General features: G+C 38.4%; 1 protein-coding gene across 9 annotated transcripts in view; it reads right to left on the bottom strand.

Moving 5' to 3' along the window:
* Positions 1 to 24,175, bottom strand: part of LOC110960444 (SRC kinase signaling inhibitor 1-like) — a 206,479-nt gene that overhangs the window by 68,356 nt on the left and 113,948 nt on the right. For all 9 annotated transcript variants that reach the window (XM_051939812.1, XM_051939806.1, XM_051939807.1 and 6 more), the window contains one exon: positions 2,392 to 2,593. In XM_051939812.1, the coding sequence (XP_051795772.1) occupies positions 2,392 to 2,593 (202 nt within the window). The remainder of the gene's footprint in view (positions 1 to 2,391; positions 2,594 to 24,175) is intronic.

The raw sequence follows: 24,175 nt of genomic DNA, 5'->3' as shown, positions 1-24,175 counted from the left end.
TGCTCACAATCCCATCTACAAACAGTGTTTAACTGATGTCACTGTCTGCAGCAAGAAAGAAGACATGACTTTTACAGCCTTTTTAATCAAGAAAATCAAGGTTTACAGGACTTTTAAAACCCAACGATAGTCTGATTCATACAGTATTTGTTCAGGTTATTAGGTGCAGCTTCAGTTTATTACAAATTAGTGTAGGAGTCCTAATTATGAAGGATTTGAACACATCTACAGCATCTTGGAGGAAGTTGTAGTAGGCCTGCAATAGCATGTTTTTTGAGGAAGTTTTTGTTGAAAATGTGTACATCAACTTCATGATTATCACTGAGGACAAAGTTAAAAGTGGTGTTTAAGCGAGCTTCTATATTTGGTGTGGAAAAGAATTATTTTGTTTTTGGTTTTGGTAACACCACCTGCAGTTCAACTGAATAGTCCCTGAAGTTTACAGTTGTACTTAGGAGTGCACATTCTTTTATTATTATTTTTATATAAGACATGTAGAATAAAGTTGTTTGGATGAAATGCCACAATTTTAGGTTTAGATTTAGTTAGTTGGTAGTTACTTAAGCTGTGAGTTAGCTTTTTTCTGTGACTTGAGCTGTGTAGTTAGCTTCTTTCTATGAATTCAGATGTGTAATTAGCTTTTTGGTATTGCTTTAGCTGTGTAGCTAGCTTTTTTCTATGACTTAAGCTGTGCAGTTAGCTTATTTTTATTACTTTAGCTGTGTGGTTAGCTTCTATCTCTGACCTTAGCTGTGCAGTAAATTTACTTTTATTACTTTAGGTGTGTAGTTTGTTTCTTTATGTGACTTTAGCTGTGTAGTTACTTTCTTTTTCTAATCATTTTAGCTGTGTAGCTAGCTTAATTTTATTACATTAGCTGTATAGTTAGCTTCTTCCTTTGACTTCAGCTGTGTAGTTAGCTTATTTTTATTACTTTGCCTGTGTAGGTAGCTACCATCTATGAATTTAGCGGTGTCGTTAGCTTATTTTTAATCACTGTAACTGTGCAGTTAGCTTATTTTCATTATTTTAGTTGTGTGGTTTGCTTTTTTCTATGACTTTAGCTGTGTAGCTAGTTTCTTTGTATGACTTTACTAAGTTACCTTCTTTGTGTGATTTTTGCTGTGTATTTAGCTCCTTTCTATGACTTCAGCTGTGTAAATCTTTTCTTTACAGTAACCTAATAACATGGAAACAGAGTGTATTTCCAAGAATGCTGGGAAAAATCTCCCTCCTCTGTGGCATCATTTGCATCTAAGCTGAACAAGTGAAGCCCTGTGAAGCAACACATAATTATCATCCTCACTTTACCTGCGATACCAAAGTGGGCAAAGTGGAATCATCACCACGGTGTCAGGTACAATTAAGTGTCGAAAGTAAAATTAGCTCGGAGACAGACGCGTTATGAAACAGTGTTTGTTACGGCGCAGTTTAAAGCTCCATTATCAGGATTAAAAGCCCCTGACATTAGGTTTGCAGCATCACTGCCTGAGCATCGACGTTCTCCTGGTAGCTTCAAAACAGCCTCTGAGAGAAAATGTGAAATTCTTGACACGAGGGTGTTTAGAATTACAATGAAGCTCTGGTTCGAACGCACCGTCCTCCTCTCCATATGCTGCAGAGACTTTAAAAGAGGAGATGATGTTGCCTCCTGCCAAAGCCATTAATCAAAGTCGACAGGCAGCTCGGCAGATCATCTGGAGGCATTAGACAGCTCTGTTTATATCCTACAGGCTGACTTTGACTCTACAGTAGATTTATAGGTGAGCTGAACAGGTGATTCCCCGTTCTGTAGTCACAACTAATGCGTCTTGTTTCAGAAACATCAAATGAGTTTAACAGTTCGCATCAAAGTGCCGGCACGTGATTGGCTCCTGACATGTCAATCAAAATGATGCTGTCAATAAGACGGACATATTCCAGAAATCAATGCTGACATGAGGCAGAGAAAATAAACATCTGTTGACTTGGTTTGTTTCCTGAATATCAATGAATTCAGGAGAAACACAAATAAAAAATAAAAACACAATAAAAACAGTAAAAACGCAATAACAAAACATAAAACAATAATATAAAATGGAATATCTCCAAAGGGGTACAGAGAAACATTTCCAGCAACCATCACTCCTGTGTTCTAATGCTACATTGTGTTAGCTAATGGTGTGAGAAAACCCTTGTGCAGTTATGTTGGCACATGAATAAAAGTGTGAGTTTTCACGAAAAACATGAAATTGTCTGGATGACCCCAAACTTTTGAACAGTAGTGTGAATTCCAATTAAAGGCTGTTATTTAGAGGCTGGTTTCTGTTGAAGCTGATGGAACAGACGGACTCCTACAGGACCTAACTGAGGGTAAAACACCAGAATCTAAAACATGATATTTCTTCTGACCTGGCGCTCTCAGCTTGGCCTGGCTGGACGAACGGGCCAGCGGCAGGCTCTGGCGAAGCCGGTTCATCCGGTTGAATCCGATGGGGATGTCGGGCTCCGACATGGTCTCCAGATTTTCAGCTGAGGCGAAGGACACCCTGCTGGCCTGGTCGGCGAGGGCTGGCTGAGTTGGGCTGAGTCGAGTCACACGAGGCGTCCGAGTCTGTGAGAGACGAGACAGAGGGGCGAGGTCAAGAAAAAGAAGCACCGAGACCAACTGCAATCAACGAAAAAAAAGGGAGAACACAAACTGAAATCAAAAAGAAGCTTTTAGCACAAAGAAACAAACATTTTACCGCAGACACTTTTACATCTTTAACAAAACAGATCTGAATCCTGAAGACACAATTAGAGCCTCAGACAGTTGGCCAGGTTAAACGAGTGAGTCTAGTTGACATTAGAGCCAAACTGAAACCTCGAAATCATCCACCTGCATTGATAAAGACGCACAAAAACAGTTGGAACAATGTTTCAATTAAATTTTCAAAGCAGGAGCAGAGAGTGAAGAAGCAACGATGAAGAACCGCGCAGGCAGCAGCAGCCGTGTGAGATGTTCCTGAAGAAAGACAAAATAAACGATGTGATTCTGCAGCTACTAGAAAACGTTTCGGCCCTGAATCCACAAAAAGCGTTAGCATTGTGATGCTAACAAATACAATCTAAACAGTCTGTCCGTGATGCAGACCAGCTGATATTTCACCTGTCCAATATGAAGAGCCGGGGAGCACAAATTGTGAAGGACCTCTCAGAGCGCTACGAGGAGCTGCTGCAGCAGGTTGGCTTTTAATGAATCCTTACTGACAGACATTTTCCAGCCCAAAGACTACAGTAATGAGCTCCCACAGTGGTACGTGGAGCCGGCACCGCTTCTCTTATGCATCTGTGGTCTTTGCTTAGCCCTCGCGCAAGCTCTACATGGGTGCTGCCGTTTGATTTCTCCAGGCTAGAACAAGCAAACAAGCTGCTCCGCCACGCATGTGCGAGCAAACATGTAGGAAACACTAACAATCAAAAGGCATAAAAATTAAAAGCTAAATGGCGCCGCACACATGCAGCACTAAATAACCTCTCGGGGCTTTTTTTCTGCTTTAATTGTGTTTCGCGAGCATTAAAATGCACACAATCAGCCACACATCTCTTAACGCTGACAACAGGCTGACAGATTATGTGTGCTGCCTCTCATATGTTTGGAGATTTACGGTCTCAGAGTGAGCTTGTCAGCCAGACGCTGCACACCTTCTGCCTTCAACCGCACAAGATTCAAGCTGCTGAGGAGGGAAGACGAACAGCCGGGAATTACAAAGTTTGTGTTTAGTGAACTGTGAAGAAAAGAAGAACAAGAGCAGATAAGGGCTGGAAACAGAGCATGCCAGAACGTATATGCACTGGAGGACTAAAACAGCGAGAAAGAGCAGAATAACAAACACAATGGAGTCGAGGAGACAAACTAAAAAGATGGATGAAGCACTCCACTCTAACTTTTTCCAAACTAGTTTCCATTTCTCTCAGATTTCTCAGAGTATTTTTTTAAATTCAGGTTAAAAGAGAAAACTTGGCTGCGTGTTTTTTTATTTTCCAAAAGAACAGTCAAAAAACTTTCACCACATTCCACTTGAACGCTGATTTATTCCTGAAAGTTTATAGAATATGTGATGCATTTTCATGATTTGTGTAATGACATGTTCGCAAGACAAAAATGATAGCTTGATAATGCTTAAGAATAAACAGAAGACATGTTTTACATACATATTTTAAAAAATTACCTCAGAAATAATTAGAGATGTCCCACTCAAGTTTAGTTTTTTTGTCCAGGATCTGATCCAAGATATTAAACATTTAGTATTTACCAACAACTGATCCCATTTTAGTAGACAGATTAGCTGTAGTACCTGGTTGTTCCTCCAGGTGGAGCATCTTACTATTTAAAACAGTAAAGATTTCTGTAACGCATGTCCTGATGTTGACAGCGTGACTCATTAATTGTCATGAATAATTTAACTGAAAAGTCGGAAAAAGGAAGTCATGCATGCCAGAAAATGTGTTGCCGCCAGAGGAGTTCATGTTGGCAAGCAGAGAGCATTGTGGGTGTTTGGCTAGTAAAGGGGCACCATGACAAAGTATTCTGTGATGTTTAATGACCTTCAGCCACATCATGTGTTAAATCAAGTCTAGATCAACTATTATAGTGTCTCTAAATCCCAGTGTTCTGTATTATGTATCTGTGGCTACAAACAACAAGATCAGCACAGGATGACAGTCTAGTGAACTAATTTCATTCAGTATTTTACACATTTTTGTCATTTGTACGATGACAGTCTCAACAGACAATAAAAAAATGAGAAAATCTCTGTCATTTGATAATGCCAAACAAAAATAAACAGAAAACACGTGTTATAAAGAAAAGACCATTTTGTAATCCTGAAATAATAATTTATCTGCTTGATCCTTTCAACACAGATCCTCCTTTCTGTTTACACCGAAGAGATTAAAAGCAGCTTTTTATTCAATTTGTGTTTTATTTTAGCATCAGACGGTAAATAATTATGTGTAAGTCCTGAAGTTAAAAGGCGCAGTTTGGACACAGAGACGCTTCAGAGGGAGTTTAGCGGCAGTAAACTGAAGGAACACCACCATGACTGTTGTTAATGTGGAGAAATTCTGCATTTAGTTTAGGGCTGCAGCTAACGAAGCTTCGAGTAATCGTCTCAGCACGATACGTCATCAAAAGCGGAAGTGAGCGCGCAATGCAACAGAAATCACCGTCCGATCGGAGCGCGGAACACGGGCAGACATCGGCGCTGCATTGTGCATGTATTATGTATGAACGATGCAGCACGGACGTCCACGATCTATCGTAAGCGCGAATGTCAGCGTTTACTTTACAGCTGGATCTAAACGCGGACGTCCGCGCTGCATCGTGAATACATAATACATGCACGATGCAGCGCCGGTGTTCGTCCGTGTTCCGCGCTCTGGTCGGACGGTGATTTCTGTTGCATTGTGCGTTCACTTCCGCTTTTGATGACGCATTGTGCTCAGACGATTACTCGAGGCTTCGTTAGCTGCAGCCCTAATTTAGTTCATCAGACAGAATCTCAGAGGAGGTGATTATTGCATCACCTGGCAGAGCCCTAACAACGTGAGAATCCACTAAAACAGCTGTTAAACTGTCAAGTTTCTCTCTTGTTATGTATCTGCAGGTGGAGAATGTAGGATTATTGGCGATGGCACATAAGTACACATTTTTCCACCTAATTACTGAGAAAATCTGGTTTCTCTAGTTCTGAAATAAACATTAGAAGTTGACTGCTTATTGATTTGGCCGATTATCAGGCCTGACATTCATCATTTTGTAATTATTAGTATGATTGTGCTTAACTGAATAGCAAAAATGGCCAACAATCAGTCTTTGTAATGCTGCTTGGACGTATTTATTTCTGTACACATGCAATGTTCATACAGTTCTGCTTTTAAATTAATAGATCTACTGAACACTAATGATAGCGAACAACGGGCATCTGAAATGCTTATGTACATTCTATGAATATTTTTAGTTTATTTTTGATTTTTCTGCTGACATTTCTTCTTAAATATTAACTCTAGCCCCTTTAGCTGTTGTAAAAATAATTTCCCAACTGTGGGATTAAAAAAGACTTATTGTATTGTCATATTGTGCAATTTGTCGGTTTGTATAAGTGTTGTTGGTTTGTGTACAAGTGATGTATTTATGCACTGTGAGATGTATATAAACATCAGTTACCGTACACTACTGGTCAAAAGTTTTGAGACAGGTTCTCATTTATTTGAATGACAAAGTGTCTCAAAACTTTTGACCAGTAGTGTATGTGTCCAAGACAAATTCACTTTGAGACAATGAAATTTATCATATCCTACCTGAATTCAATTTTAAATCAAATAAATCAATGAAAAAATGTGCTACGTAGGCTCTGTTGCAGCCACCTCAACAGTGAAGGATGCATGTGTTGATGTAGAAAACTTCTTTTTTTAAATAAAATATGTTGAACATAAATTTTAAAAAATGCATTTCAGTGATATTTTGGAGTTTGAGGGTTTTTAAAAAAAAATTGACATCAAGAGTTTTATTTTTGATGATATTATACATTATTATCTGTCTGATCACTAACCATCGCTATCTGCTATAAAAACAACCATTTTAGTCCATCCCAAATTGGGAGTACAGAACTTAGAGTGCAAACAATGTCTCTGAATGCCTGTTACTTCTTTTAATCAGAATTCAAAGTATGGTAAATTAAAAATGGACTGCAATGAAACAGCACTCTCCTACCGTAGCGGGTGAAACACTATATAATTTTTTTGCCTCGTTCACCCACTAACTGATGCTAATTTTTGGCAGTAGAGACATTTGTGGTTCAGTGTTTTGCTCGAGGACATTTATCACTTCATCCAGTGGACAGGAGAAACCAGAAATTAAACAACCAAACCTGTAATTAGTGCAGGACTCCAGAATGCGAATATTTAGATGCATTTTGGGACCATTTTTAGTAGACAGTGCTCTGAAATTTTATGTAATTAAACTATAAAATACTATTGTTTAGTCTAAAAGCAAGGAACACCAGTGAAACTTGGAATCCGAGTTCTGTTTCTAAAATATATTGCTTGTTAAGTAGCTGTTGATTCAAGACTTTTTTTCCCATTTGTGAGCAAACAGACATTCTAGGCACATTGGAATTCTTGCGCAGGGCTCTGTAAGTAAAGAAAGAAAAAAATAAATTAACATCAATCAAAATAGAAAGTACAAAAGAAAACATTCTACAAGAGTGATAATAGATAAAATATGATAAATAAATAAAAATGCTACAAGGAATATGTAGGGGAGCTCACCTGTTGTTTAGAAAAACCTGTATTTGGTAACATGAGGTCTGTCGGTAAGGTTATTTAACATTAGCAGCTCTTGAAATAAAATTATTTATGAGCAAAACTCAACCAGAATTAGATGAGAAGTTGACCAAGACAAACATTCATCAGACAGCAGTTGACGTTTATAGAAAGCTAAGCTAACTCTGCTAACTGGAAGTGATGTAATGTTAACTTTCAGTTGGAAATCTTCAATGTTGCTGTCAGAATAAAACCTTCAGTTTCAGAATTAATGACAGCGATCCATCTAAAGCTTCATCTCGATACTAGTGAAGCAAATATCAGTGTGTTTTCCAGCAATTTAGCTTCTTTTCTTTAGCTTAACTCGGGCAGTAAACAGAATCTTGGTGAACCAGTGAGAGAATCATCTTTATTGTTCACGCCAGGTGTGACTTTTACCTTAAAAGAAAACTGTAAATTGTCTATTTGTCACCAAGAGAACTATTAGTAACACAGCTGAGATGTAATAAATCTAAATATGGTGTCAGTTTAAGTGGTGCTGCTACATTTAGTGCCGTTTCTCTTTAAGATGTTCAGCGGAGAGCAGCAGCGCTACTAATGGATTAATGGACGCCCGCTTCACCACAGATAATCGGTAATTATCTGTTTTAATTCAATATTCACAGTGTGTTAAGCATCCTCAGGCTGAGGGGGATTCTGACACGAGTCCGCCAGCATCAGTAAACTAAACTATTGTTGTTGTCTTTTCTAGTGGAAAATAGAAAATCAGGAACACAAACAGCCTGACAAGAAATCAGAGGACACGTTTTGGATTCAACTCCCAAGATGAAAAATGTGGATGGAGGTAACACACAACATCTACATATGATGGTACTTCTTTCTGTTGTACGCTACGTAATGGTAGTTAATTATAATCTGAGTAAACAAAATGAGCTTTTCAAGGTCATTTCACGACCTCTACCTTCAAGCTCCTATCTTCAAATAATCACGTTTTTCCAATTGACTGCAGCTGCTGACTCCTCAGAGCTAATTTAATTAGGACTAGAGATGCACCAATCAATCGGCCGCCGATTTAAAAAGCCGGTTTTATATCCAATCGGCCCCAACCGGTGACCGGCCGATCACTGTCTTAATTTGCCGGTTTTCCCCATAGGTTTTCCCAGGGCAAACTGATCCGCATGGGCATGCACCCCGCATGGGCATGCACCGCGCATGCGCATGCGGGTCAAGCACTGCGTATCGGCTCAGAGCAAAACAGCTAAAAACTAGCAAGACTCAGGAACAAAACATGTCGGTAATATGGACTTATTTCACTGTGTGCCAGAGCGACCCAAAACACGCTGTTTGTAATGCTTGCAAGTCAAAAGTCAGCCGTGGAGGGTCAACGCCTAAGACATTTGGAACAACAAACTTAATACGCCACTTGGAAAAGAAGCACGCAGGCTTGTTTAGCAAATATAAGGACGACAATGCCGCTAAGAGGAGGGATGTGGCAGAGTCGCAGCAGCCACAACAACCATCCGCCGTGGCTCCTATGTTCGACATCAACACTGAAAAGTCCAAAGCCACCACTATGAAAATAATGGAGTTCATGGCACTGGACGACCAGCCGTTTAGCGTTGTACAGGATAAAGGCTTCGTAAATCTGATGAAACACCTGAATCCACGGTACAAATTACCAAGCAGGCGGTACTTTTCTGACACGGCGCTGCCAGAGTTGTTTGAGAGCGTGTCAGGCCACATACACAAACTGCTGGACGGCACTAAATTATATTTATTATATATAAATTATATTTATATTTTGTTTGTGTTAGTATTTTAGTTTTATCTTATATTATATGCTGCACTTTTTATTTTGAAATATTAAAAGAGGTGGTGCAATTTACTTTGATCACCAGCTTTAATTTTCAAGTACACCGATTTCATTGCACTTTATTTTTTTTTAGATGGGGTTAAAGTTTTCTTTTGTAATAACTACTGCTGCTTGTGTTGAGGTGTTGAAAGCCTGAAATATATTGACTGTGATGTGACATTGAAAGTCAACTATTCCAGTGTTTCTCAAATTGGGGTACAAGTACCCCTTGGGGTACCCAGAGGTACTGGAGGGGTAGTAAATAAATTACATTGTACCAGGCAAATGCTGGGATGTTTTTGAATGTTGTTTGAATATAAGTTAATTATTGACCTGTAAACTGGACTGAATGTTATGGTCAGTGTTGAAAATAAATCTGCTCAGGAGGCACTGTTGAAGGTTTTATTCTTGAAAAGGAGGGTTATGATAGCATATAGCCTATCATTAGTTGTGGTTTTAATTGTAGTTATATAAGAAAAATGTTGTCTGGTAGAGGGGTACTTGTATTAAATTTGGGAAAGGCTACTCAAGCCAAACAAATATGGTGTCTATTATATGATTATAATTATTTCTCAGATAGAAAATCGGTATCGGAAAAACCGGTTTTGGCAGGTCAGACCTCCTTTAAAACCGGAAATCGGTATCGGCCAAGAATTTTGCAATCGGTGCATCTCTAATTAGGACCAATTAGATCCACTCATTACTGTAGACTCAAACACAAACACTACAGCGGGAAAGTCTGAGGAGCTCAGCAAAGATCTGAAAAAGCAAATTATTGACTTAAACAAGCCATTATTCGAGCCATCTCAAAGCAGCTTCAGATCCTAAAATCATTACGTTGTCAGTCTAAAGTCCATGGTCGAGTTGTGTTACTGCCACCATCAGGAAGAAAACACAAACTATCACCTGCTGCTGAGAAGCGATTGGTCAGGATGGTCAAGAGTCAACCAAGAATCATCAGAAAGCAGGTCTGAATGAATGAGAAGCTGCTGGAACACAGCTGTCACTGTCCACAGTGGTTTACATCAACATGAGCTGAGAGGATCCATGAAGAAGGAAGTTCTTCCTTTAGAAGCAGAACCTTAAAGCTCCACTCAAGTCTACTGCTGATCACATGGACAAAGTAAAGACCCTTCTGGAGGAAAGGCCTGTAGTCAGATGAAGCAAAAACTAATCAGAAATATGTTTGGAGCAGAGAAGAACCCCAAGAACACCAAACCTACCACCAAGCATGGTGGTGGCAGTATCATGCTCTGGGGGCTTTCAAGAAGTGCTTTTTGACTGGTTTCAGACTGGATGTTGGACTGGTTTTGGCTTTATTGGGACTGGTTTATGCTTGGTTTCCGTCTTGGTTCTCCTGGTTTTGGATGTGATTTGAAGTCTGTTTAGGATTTATTTCACATTGGATCTGATCCTGGATGAGGACTGGTTTCAGACTATCTTGGGCAGGTCTTAGACATTTTTAAGAAGTAGATTTGGTTCGGTTTTGGTCCTGATTTTGCACTGATTCTCACTTTTTTATGACTGGTTTCAGATTGGATTCTGACTGGTTTTGAGAATGTTTTAGGGCTGGTTTCAGACTGTCTTTAGCAGGTCTTGGACATTTCTTAGGAGTAGTTTCGGGTGGTTTTGTCTCAATTTTGTGGTGATTTTTTACTTTTTAGGATTGGTTTCAGATTGTATTCTGATTAATTCTGAACATTTTTCTGATCAGGTTTAGGTTTGATTTTGGTCCTGATACTAGATTTTTTGAGGACTGGTTTCAGACTGTCTTGGGCAGGTCTTACACTTCTTTTTCTTTCACCACAAGAACACCAAACCTGCCATGGAAACTGGAGCTTTCCACAAAGTAAATGGAACAACGAAGGAGGATTACCTCCACATTCTTCAGGAAAACCTAAAACCATCAGCAGAAGGTTGATCTTGGAGACAGTTGGATGTTTCAAAAAGACAGTGAGCTCAAACACACATCAGACGTGGTAAAGAAATGGTTCAATCAGGCTAGAATGAAGGTTCTACACTGGTCACCCCAAAGTCCTGACTTAAACCCAGGAATAACCTGAAGAAACAAGTCAGAAAGATGACATATTTAGTTGAACAGAACCAATTCAGTCCAGAGGAATAAAAAATTAACCGGAAGCTTGTAGACAGAAACCAAAAGAACCAAACTGAGGTGGGAATTTAACCAAATATTAACACTGTTGTATGTATATTTTGGATCCGACAGATTTAGTCACATTTTAAGAATTTTTTCTGGCTTTTTTCTGGCATGTATAATTTTTTTTGCAGTGCATGTGTCACTTAAGTTTATCCGGCTGTGACAAAGCAGCATAAAACCTCTACTGAAAGCTCAAGTACACAATAAATGCAGTCAGAAAAACGTCTATTTATATTTTCTTGCATGAGAGATTCCATGAATTTCATGAGCGAACGTCATCACGAGGTTTCCTGCAGCTTCAAACCGAATTGGAACCACCGAAGGAAAACAAGAGGCGGATAATTTCACTTGTTCCACCTTTATCGCAGCACGAGGCGTCACAGAATAAAACCGTTTCTGTTAATGAATCCTCATGTAGAAGACATCTTCAGATCGTTTGTTGCTGTAATATTGTGCTGCCTCTTTGTATTTCACAGCCCAAATCTAGTGTGTTAGTGTGACTTCTTGTTTTTATATACTTGACTAAAGCAGCAGGTTCCCATCATATTTAATCAGTCATACTGCGATACTAAGCCCAGATGGTGCTGTAATTGTGATATCATTAGTCCATAATGACTATAAAAGTAAAATTACATCATGTAGATTACAATATAGTGAAATAAGTATCACATTTTCGATTTTCATTTCCCTCGCCACATATTTTAATTACAACAGAGTCGACATGTTTTATTTTCTGCTGGTGACTTTGAACAATAACTGAGAATTAACCTGATATCAGGAGGCGTCACTCAATTTGTCGTTTATCTTCGGTTTCCGTAACAATTACCAAACATCTGGCTGGATACCTGCACTGAATACCGGATGATCTGGTGTGTCGGAGCTGCTGCAGTCAACAAAGTCTGTTTAAAAGCTAGTCCGAGATATTAAAAAAACACCTTGGATGGAGGTGAACTATGACTTCACTGTATCAGCCGAGGTTTATAATGTTGTGCAGCTTGTAACGTCTGGACGGGTTTAACAGCAGAGTGGTTACTGCTGGAGTATGAAGACATTATGTGGAGGGTTGGTGCGTCTCAAATGTGGAATGAGGGTAAAAAAATCTGAATAAAACAACAGTTACAGCTTGAAATGAACAGCGGGATACGTAGTCGATTAGTCAGGAACAATTTCAATCAACTGTTCGTCACCATTTATCGAGCAAAAATACAAAACATTCTCTGGCTTTATATATTTGGGGAGAAGAATGCATATTTTCTCTGGATTCCTGGTGATCCTCTGTCCTCTTTACCACCTTTCCCCCTCCTGTTTTCATTTACGGCACGAAAAAGAAACAGTTTCCTTGTCTGAAAAAAATCCAAAACTTCAGCAAAAAAATCCCCCAAAATTCCTGAAAATGTGCAAAACCTTCAGGAAGAAAATTTCAATAATTCTTTAAAAGGTTTATTTTAAAAAATATCCCCAAATTTGGAAAGAAAACTCTTGGAAATATTTTTAAAAAATTTGTAAGTATTGTCTAAATAAATCCTAAAAATATCTAAAGTGATTACAAATATACATCAATATAACTTCGAATATTTTCTTTAAGAACATTCACAAAAAAAGATCAATTAAACCCGCAGGACGACACAAGGGTTAAACACACTTTCAAACCAGTGTATTTAAAATGTTTTATCAATAACGCCTTACATTTAGCACGTTTATCTGTTCGTCTCTGGGCAGCTCAACCAGCTACATAAAATCCTTTAGTTTAAATTTGTGTAAATTTGACTTTATTTCACTGTGTTCAAAGCAGTTTTTCATTTCACATCTGTCTGAGCTGCAAAAACTAAGCGGAGACTCGAAGCTTCTCTGTGCACAGCTTCCCTGCCAAGAGTCTATTGTTTACATGTGAGGCATTTAGGGAACATCTGTAAATTGAGAGTATGCACTTATCGCAAAAAAAGTGCAGCTGGAAACAGATTTTACAGTTAAAGCATCAATATTTCAAACTGAAGAGCTAAAAACTAACAAACAGGCAGCAGCAAATTATAAGAAATCAGAAATGACAATAAAATTTAAGAGCCAAAATGATGAACAACATCCCCATTAAACATTTTTATTTTACTGTACTGGTAATTTGTTCTTTTACAATGTGTGAGTGTAAAATTACACAAGCTGTTATTGTATTTACATCCCCAAATATTGTCATGATTTTAATTTAACTTTAGATTTTTTTTAAAGTGGTATTTTACAGATTATTTTCTGTTTTAATAACTTATACGCATTTAATAAAATCACAGAAAAAATAATCATATGTTGACTATTTAATTTTTTATTAACCAAAACTCCAAATAATATCCACATAAAATCTGTATTTTTAGTTCTATCAAATGTTTCAGTTCTATTGAAATTATATTGCTTTACTGGAATTAAATCAGCAAAAAAAAAAAGACAATACTGGTAGATATTTGTAATTGTTTTATTTTGATTTTAAAAAATGGTATTTTACAGATTTTCCCCGTTTTGTTAAATTATGATATATGCATTTAGTAAAATCACAGAAAGAAAAATGAATTACAAGTTTATTGTAAATTTAAAAAAAAATCCCCCCAAAGATTTGTGTTATTTTTTAGTTCTATTAGATGTTTTAGCTCTATTAAAATTACACTGTTTTAATGTAATTATATCAGCAAAAAAATTAATAATAAAAAATATAAATAAAAAGACTTAGATATATGCCATTATTTTTAATTTAATTTTAGATTTGTTAAAGTTGTATGTTACAGATTTTACATATTTTATTCAGTCACATGTATTTCGTAAAATCACAGAAAAAAATTATAACTACAGTATATACTGACAGAAAAAAAATAAATAAATAAAACTGTCACAACTCCAAGTAACATCCACATCCAAAAAAAATCTGTATTTTTAGTTCTATTAAATGCTTTCGCTATATTAAAGTTAAATTGTTCTACTCTATATAAATCTGCCAAAAACTTTATTCATTTTACCATTTTTACAGTTTTTTAATGTGACAGTGTTCCAGTATTACTCATATTTTTTCCTGGCACCGTTGCTGGCAGATTTTTACAGTTTTTGGTGGTTTATCTTTTGCAGATTTTCATTTCTTTTGCAGAATTATAATATGAATAAGTTCCCACTGAGCCCTCCAGATAAAAGCAGTCGCCGCTTTTCACAGAGAAGCAGCAGATTTACATTAAAAATCTCCATATATTAGTCGGAGCTGACCCTTACCTCGACTTCCAGCATGTTTTCTAAAAGCATGAGACGGGCTTCATCATTTACACTTCAGCTTCATTAGCTCCTCGGCAGACACAGAAACCTTCAGAGGATTTTAGAAATATATTCACAGCTCCGTCTAAAGCTTCTCAGGCTTAACGCTGCTGCACACTCTCCTGAATGTGATAACTTCCCCCTTTCAAGCCTTGAATGCTTTCTCAGACCCAGAATTCCCAGCAGCTAATACTCGGGGTTTTGATTGATGATGTGCACAGCTGCCCTGCCCTCCCCTGCACAGCTGCCACACCCCTGGACCGGCAGATTTCACGGGCATTTACGCTACATACCGAGACATTCCTTTCCGCTGAGAGAGCATCCCTCGCCGTCCACCAGCAGCAGAGAGATTCTGTGTCACTTCCTGTGAAATGGCGTTTTTACCGAGTGCAGTTTTCTGCTGAATGATGCGAGTCGACGGGCCACACATCTCTGCAGCAGCAGCCTGGGGGAGACAGGCAGGTGAAGGAGGCGATGGGAACATGACATGTTCGCCGCCCGATATAGCCTCGGTTCTGCTCCGCTCCCCGCTGAGCAGCTCGACAGCAGCAGCTGGGGGTTAATTGCCTTGCTCAAGGGCACTTGTTCTTAAGTGGGAGTGGGGGGGAACCTAAGCGAGAGCAGAGAACCTCTTGCTCACTTTCCTGCTCGTATATTCCCAGCTGAACGAGTGAGTCAGGCTTCGTTAAATCATCGGTGTCTCCGTTTGACCTTGACATCACCAGAGTATGTGTGAGATCAGAATTTTACTTTATTTATAAAATAAACAACAAAAAACCCAGTGAAGCGTTCAGTCAGCTAAGTTTAAAGAGTAAATACTGCAGGGAGTCAATTTAACATGGAAGAGCTGAAGATACTAACCATCTGAACCCAAAAGCATGCCAGAAGATTTGAATATTATCTTTGAAAAAATGAAATTCACCAAAATCACACCAATTTCAGAGGCAGAAACTAAAAAAAGCAGAAAGATTTTCAACTTTTTTTTTGTGAGTTCTGTCACAAAAATTAACCAAATTAAAGCTTTAAAACTTGGATAAAAATACCTAAAATTTTGATCTTCCAGTTAGTCGGGTTTCATAAAATCACCAGACTGGATGTGTGAGATCAGAATTTTACTTTATTTGTAAAATAAACAATAAAAAACCCAGTGAAGTGTTCAGTCGCCCAAGTTTAAAGACTAAATACTGCAGGGAGTCAATTTAACATGGAACAGCTGAAGATACTAACCATCTGAACCCAAAAACATGCCAGAAGGTTTGAACATTATCTAAAAAAAAAAAAGAAAAGTTACCAAATTACACCACTTTCAGAGGCAGAATGTGAAAAAGCGGAAAGATTTTCAACTTTCCGATGATCCGTGAACAAATATGCAGTTCTGTCACAAAAATTAACCAAAAATTATGGTATTTCATCAACTTGACTTTATTCTAAATGTATCAATTTTTTTTTTTTAAAAATCACCAAAAATCAACAGTTTTCTCAAACCACATTCTCTAAAATTCTGAGTCCGCAGTGAGTCAGGCTTCATTAATTCACCAGACTGGATGTGAGAGACCAGAATTTTACTTTATTTATAAAACAACAAAAAATCCAGTGAAGCGTTCAGTCAGCCAAGTTTAAAGCCTAAATACTGCAGCGAATCAATTTACCAAGGAGCAGCTGAAGATATTAATCCCCTGAACCAAAAAACATGACAGATGGCTTGAAAAGACTTGTCATTTAAAAAAAATCACCAAAATCACATCATTTTTGGAGGCAGAAACTAAAAGAGCAGAAAGATTTTCGGCGACTATAATTTATGTCGTCATACATAAAAAAAACCTTCCAGTGATGGAGGTTGAGGCTCATTCGTTGCAATCCTAAGAACGTTCCTCAGACCGACATCTTCCACAAAATCAGAATGAAGTCTACAGCTAACTAATCTGCTGTGGCATTTGTTAGCTTGTCTTGTTTTAGTTTATCTCTATTTCCCCCACACGCTGAATTCAACCAACCTGAAACCTCCCTCTACTGTTATGGAGCTTTTCCACTAACACCTACTCACTCGACTCTACTCGATTTGTGAGGTTTTCCATTCGGGCGTAGTACCTGGTACTAGCTACAATTTTAGTACCTACTCGGCTGGTGTTCCAAGTGAGCTGAGTCGAGCTGATAATGTGACGTCTACAGAGTGCAGGCCACCGATTGGACAGAGAGTGATGACACATGAGACCTGTACTGGACGAATGAAGAGGTTGAGACTTTTCTGTCTTTAGTGGTGGACCAAAGAATACAGAGGGAGCTGGACGGTGTGACTCGCAATGAGAAGGTTTATCAGGAGATCTCTGAGCGGATGGCTGCCCACAGATACAGTAGGACAATGAAGCAGTGTCAGGAGAAGCTGAAAAAGCTCAATGTGACGGTACATCAAAGACCACAACGGCTGGAGTGGGTCAAACCAGAGGTGTTGGAAGTGGTTTAGCCAAATGAATGCCATTTACAGGCACCGACCGGCGAGCAACCTTAACTCCGTCACTGCATTATTGGAGACCATGTTTGAGGACGGTGAGTGTTTTGTGACTTCACCCATGATGAGGTGGCTCTCAATTGTAATGGAAAACGACCTAAACCGAGTCGAGTCGAGTAGGTGCTCATGGAAAAGTGCCATTAGTTTGGGTGAGATGTGACGACGCCCATCTAAGTCCTGATCAACATCCAGCCGTCCTGTGATTCATGGTTCGTCTGTCTGTGGATTTAGAGCCAGTGAGCAATGGACTTTCACAAATAATAATTGAAAAAATAATTGTCTGTGTTAAACATTTTGACCACTGTGAGTCAGCTATGGCATCATTCTGATTAGTTCAACCTTAATTTATCTAAAAAGGACACTGTAGACATCTAGAACTGAGAGAAACAAATGGTATCTGGAACTAGGATTATATCTAATCACATATCTGAAACTGCAATTACAGCTGGTCAGTCGAACAAAGTATCTTCTCTCTATATTATGAATTATCAAATACATGAATGCTAAAAGAGATTCGTCCTTGAAATCAATGACAATGTGTTTGAAATGCTTTTCTTGATCCAGGAGGAACTGAATAACATATCTGCAGTACATGCAAAGTCTAAAAGGTAAAACAGCTCACCATGAACAGTATTCATTCCTCTCTCATTTCTATATTACCTCATTTACAGCCTCCAGTAATGGACAGTTTTCTTTTGCATTAAAATCTACTGGGAAGTTTTCCATCCTGTTCCTACTCCTGCACTAAGTTCTTTTAAATGTGCAGCCCGCTAAGCAAACCTTGCAGTCTTGGCAGATGGCAGTGAACAGTCAATGAGTGATTCTGGAAACGTGCCTCGACTGGGCGCGAGTCGGTCGGGGGAAAACGCCGCGGCAGTCGGCCCCCTAAGCCTTTTAGCAGCGGAAAAACACTCCCGCCATTCTCCGAGCCCGATCGTGGGAATAGCAATTTTCCGCCGAGCATCATATCAACAGCCAAACAGCACGAGGGCCACAGAAGCAACCGTCTGAATGGGTTGGAGTTGAGCTAGCTCTCTGGGATGACTAGCCGTATAGAACCGGTCTATTGTCTATACGACACTCATGGAACACAGACGAGCGTCTTGCAAAGCTTCCAGCCTCCCAGAAGTGACCAATTCATTCAAATAATGTCCTCCAAAATGGGAAAAATGTGGATGTTTGCAGATCTTCATTGTTGAATCATATTTAAGCTGCGGAGAAAATAATCCCATTGCTAAAATATCAGTTTTAACAGTGTTGCAGAGGTCAGCAATCAGGTTAAATAGTAGGTCAGTTTTATAATTGAGTTATATAAACGGCTAATCCAGTATGCATATATCCCATAGCATTAATACTGTTTACAGTGTTTATACTGTCTAGACTGCTTATCCCACTCTATTATTTATCGCTATCAGTAGATTTTGATTATCTGTTGTATATTGCATCCATTCATACACTACCGTTCAAACGTTTTGGGTCACCCAGGCAAACATTATGTTTTCCATGAAAACATCACGTTACGATGCTGATAGACCAAGAAGACAGATTTCTGCTTCATTAACCACGCCTGACAACTGTCAGCGGGGTTACTGTATTCGGTGCGGTATCTGGCTGGCTGGGTATGTATGTATGTATGTATGTATGTATGTATATGTATGTGTATGTATGTATGTATGTATGTATGTGGCTATGTCTGTTCCGATATCTCTGCAAGTGCTGAAGTCAGGATAATCAAACTTGGCACTGAAGATCAGTCTAAGGTCCCCTGCTCAGTTGTGGAGTTACAGGTCAGCAGATCAAGTAGGAAGGGAGATATGTACGATGATCAAAATTGATACATATTGCATCATTTCTATAGGGAGGACAGGGTTTTCGCCAGTAGAGGGCGTGGTTCTGCCCTCTACTGAGGGCTCATCTAGTTGTGTCTGGATTTAGGCTTCTATCAGTGAGACAACTATGAAGCAAATGAAAACTATGATTTGCTTCTGAAAAATTGCTGCTTTGAACTAAAACCTGCAACCAGCTGTTCGTTAATATCACAGAAATGCTGGAACTTAAACCTGCAACCAGCTGCAGCGAAGTCATGTTACAGTACCAACAGGCCAAAGAGACAAATTTTTGTATCACTGTGTCTGAATTTAGGCTTCCAACAGTGAGACAACAGTGTTACATGAAGTGAAAGCGGAAAAACAACTACAATTTGCTTCCAAGCAATTGCACTACGAACCGAAACCTGCAACCAACTGTTGCGTCATCATGCTACGATGCTTATAGGTCAAGGATAAAAAATTTTGTATCATTGTGTCTGAATTTAGACCTCTAATAATGAGGCAATAGTGCTAACATGAAGTAAAAATGGATAAACAATGATTTGCTTCCAAGAACTTGGTTTTCTGAACTAAAACGTGCAACCAGCTGTAGCACCATCATGTTACAGAGCCAATAAGCAAAGGAGACCTGATTTAGGATTCCAGTAGTGAGACAGCAGCATTAATATGAGGTCAAAGTAGAAAAACTGCAATTTGCTTCTAAGAAATAACTACTACAAACTTAAACCTGTAACCAGCTGTAGCACCATCATGTTACAATGCTGATAGGCCAAGGAGACAAATTTCTGTATCACTGTGTCTGAATTTTGTCTTCTGAGAAACAAAAGCGCCAACACAAGATTAAAGTGGATAAACAATTATGATTTGCTTCTAAGAAATTGGTTTTCTGAACTAAAACCTGCAACACCATCATGTTACTGTGCCAATAGGCAAAGGAGACAAATTTCTGTATCATTGTGTCTGGATTTGGGCTTCTATGGTGAGATGACAGCGCCAATGCGAGGTAAAAATGGACGAACAACTATGATTTGTTCTATGAAACTGCTGTTCTGAACTAAAATCTGCAAACAGCTGCAACACCATCATTTTACTGTGCCAGTAAGCAAAGGAGACATTTCTGTATCACTGTGTCTGAATTTTGGTTTTTAACAGCGAGACAAAAGCGACAACACAAGATTAAAGTGGACAAACAACTATGATTTGCTTCCAAGAGAATGCTGCTATGAACTTGAACCTGTAGCCAGCTGCAGCGCCATCAAAGTTACGATGCTGATAGGCAATGGAAGGAGACAAATTTCTGTATCATTGTGTTTGGATAGAGGCTTCTAACAGTGAAACAAAAGCGCTAAAATTAGGTCGAAGTGGATAAACGGCTCTTATTTGCTTCCAGCACACTCTGAAAACAAACCTATACAGCTTTTTTGAAGATAAACACGAGGAAAACAACATTTTTTTAATCACTTCAACAGCAGAACATTGTTAAACAGTTTGAGGAGTACAGGGGGATAATACAGTCAGGGAGGCATTTATTTAACTATTTCCTCTGCTCTGTCACTATGGTTACTTTAACAAAATCCCACCAGCAATAGGCTCCATTTATAATTCCCCCGCAAATGAAGACGGCTGATGAATAAGTGGAATAGTGGCGACAGCTTCAATAGGATCCCCTTTCCCTATCTGAGCCCACAGCACAGCACATTCCTCCAAATTAAACACCGAGGCGACAGAGGAAGACAACGGGCCGTGATTACTCTGGCCTCTCCAGACAGAAAGACAAGAGCACGAGAGAACGCAAAACGGAGCATTAATATTTGTATAAGTGAGGCTGGGAGTGATGAAAAGGAAGGAATTATGCAGCACTCTGCTCCATTGTGTCTTTGACAGTGTCAGCAGCAGTTGCAGGCTGGTGTTGGAGGACGTAGCAGCCTGGAAATGTGTGTTCATCATCCATATTTACAGCCTCCACGACCACTGCAGGTCCGTTTGCATTTAATTGTTTGCTAATGTGCGATGTGTTTTTTGCAGCAGGGGTACCACCCATGTTTGCGTGTGCATTTAGTGAGCTGGAAAAGGCAGCGCAACATCAAAGGGGCGACTATTAAACACACACTCTGCCTCACACATGGGCTCGGCAGTGCTCTGCTGCAGGGGTTTCTATTGCATCAGAAGAGGAGGCGAGACTCCCCGACTCCCCGAGAGGAAGGGGAGCGATAACCAATCCTGCATGAGCTGCAGACCAGCAACAAACGGAGGGGATTTTTGGGGGGGGGGGGGGGGGGGAGAGAAAAAAACAGCCTGCATGTGTTTTTGTCACCAGCTGAACAGACGACGGAAAGCTGCTGCTACTGTACATGAAGATGATAACAAGGTTTTCCTGCACAGATGAATTTCTGGCAGAGATGTTTTAATCCAGAGCCAAAACTGTGGCTTCATTTACTGAAGCATAACAAGCCTGTTTGTTCATCAAATGGTCAGAAATGACAGGAAAATGCACATATTTTCTGTAAAAAGCAACATATATCGGGTCACAAAGTGCGAGCTTCCTGCAGGTTTAAAAAAAATAGCATTTTTGCAAGGTTAATTTGGAAAGAGCTCCTCTATAGCGCATTTATAGGTTTATAATTGCATTTTTGGGGGATATAAAACAAATTGAAGGGCAGAAAAAAAACAGAATATAGTCTCTTAAAATCATTTCTTTTCACCATGAGTGAAAGATAACATAATTTGCCTCCTGAAATGGACATTTTTGCTTTCTGGGGATACATTAACTGAACTAATCGCCTGTATATTTGTCCATTCACACCATTTATGTATTTATTTTTACATATTTGAGGCTGACTTTTCTAAATTTGAAGGCAGACTACCCTGATTGTCCTGATAAAGTCATGTCAGTTTGTCGTCTTTAATATTGTAAAGTTCTTTAAAGCCACAAAAAACACATTCATGAAAAACAGTGAGGTTGAAATTAGCATGAATTGGTGTTGAAATGTGTTTTAATAAATTATTTAAGGTTGTATTAGATTGTCAGATGTAAATCATTTTTAGAACGTGCATTTATCTCTTCCAGTAAAAACATAAAACAAGCAAAGACTCTTATTTTGCGCTGTAAAACGCTGTAAAAATATGGACATTTAACAGCTCTTAATTGCAGTTTTTGGAACAATTTTCTGTTATTTCACAGATTTTCTCTTGTTTTATTCAAATTACAGATAACTACTGAGAAAAGTAGGCCAAAACTGTAAACAGTCAGAATTTGTATAAATGGTAATTTGTTCTTTGATAACATTTGAATGCAAAAAAAACAAAACAACATTATTTTACAGTTCTTAATGTGCTTTCTGGCATACTTGGAGGCAAATTTTCACTCCAGCATTGCAATCATGGGTGTAAGTTTCATTTGAATATTTGGGGGAACACATTAGGAGGGGCGCTGTCCCCGCAGGACATTCTGAACGCTTAATTAATTTCATATTTAATTATTCAACACTTAATTTCATGCATTCTGGCGATTTTTTATGTACCAATTTGTTCCTTTTCTGCACCAATTTATGGAGGAAATGTCTTCATTTAAGTGAAGAAAAACACAAAATTCAGGCACTAGATTAATTGAAAATAGAATAGAATAAATATGGATCTAATCGGGTTTTTGATAACAGATTTAGAGGTTGTTTGAGCTCATAATTCATGTTTTGAGAGTGAAACATGAGTAAAAAAAACAAAGCTTCTAATAAAGGCATTGTGGCAACTATTAGCAATGCTATAGCAATTTTTCAAAATAAGAGTCTTCAGCTTCTGTATAATTTTATCAGCAGGAATGAATGAATGTTCTGAATATCATTTACAATCTTATACAACCTTAAATAATTTATTAAAACACATTTCAATGATAAGTCAGGTTGTTTAAACCTCACTGTTTGCCATTAATGTAGTTTTTGTGCCTCTAAAGAACTTTAAAATATTAAAGGCGACAAACTGACAACTTTTTTACGACAATCGGGGTAATCTGCCTTCAAATTTATAAAAAAAATCCTCAAATATGTAAACATAAATAAACAGTGTGAATGGGTGAATATACATTTGATTAGTCAAATAAAGTTCCCCCAGACAGCAAAATAACTCATTTTTTTAATGTGTCCTTGGAGTCAGTCCTTCAGTGTGTTTTACAGCCCCCAAAAAATGAAATTACAAACCTGTAAATGTGCCATATAGGAGCTCTTTCAACATTAATCTTGTAAAAATGCTTTTTTTGGTTTTTGGAAACATACTTTCTGACCCGATATACGTTGTTGTGTTTGACTTCCTGTTTCATGACCCATAGAAACACAGAATATGTTAAATTTTCTTACAGCAGGTTGAATTAAACAGATTTTATTTTAACTGCATGGATTTTCTTTAAATGTAGTTTTATCTGTTGTTTTTCTCACATTTCTTTTGGATCCTTTTTTATATATCTATAAAGGTTTGTGTAAAAAAACTACATAAACTACAGTATCTTCACAGTAACGGAGGAAAATGTAAACCAGCTCAACATTGTGACTCATAGTTGTGTTTTGGCACAACAGTGCAGCTTTAAGAAATAAAATACACACTCAGTATTGTTGGTTGGTTTTATCCTCTCAGCTTCATTCTTTTGACATTTTAATGTGAAACACGGCAAACACTTTTACATTTTCCTTCTGATTCTACAGCAGCAGCTCTGCTATTGTTCCATGAGAGGAAATCCTGCAGCAGAGTTTATATTCGCTGTATCAGCAGTAGGTACGCAAGCAGCCTTTCAGATTATCAAGTAATTTTATGGTGAAGATGCTGTAAGCCGCGGTAAGTGCTTAGGTTAGCATATGCACAGCAGCACAGTCTCCTCCAGGCTACATCCACATAAAGGTCAAAAGGGTTTGTTCAGAATAAAGTCTAATTTATTCAAGTCTGAGGAGGAACTAAACATGTATTATGGCCGTTTGTTGGTCTTTATGTTCCGGCTTTGGTTTGTCAACCTGAGAGGGAAAACATGTTTACATTTCAGGCTAAAGTCACGTGCGTGTTTGTTCTGTCTTCACCGAATTTGTGCATTTTTTTCTGTTTTGTGGGATTTAGAACTTAAATGGCAAACATGTTTTCTCACTTTCCTTTACTTTTATGTAGGATTTCAAACCATTTTCAAAATTAAATTCCATGTTTGTACATAGGAGAAGATTTAATCTTCATTTAAAAAAATAGAGCGATATGATTTTCCATTGTAGTTATTTTCTGTAGTGATATTGTCTTTGGTT

The sequence above is a fragment of the Acanthochromis polyacanthus genome, chromosome 19 (assembly GCF_021347895.1).
Source record: "Acanthochromis polyacanthus isolate Apoly-LR-REF ecotype Palm Island chromosome 19, KAUST_Apoly_ChrSc, whole genome shotgun sequence".
NCBI lineage: Eukaryota > Metazoa > Chordata > Actinopteri > Pomacentridae > Acanthochromis > Acanthochromis polyacanthus.
Note: the sequence above shows the minus strand (reverse complement) of the source record. Positions and strands in the feature narration are given on the sequence as shown.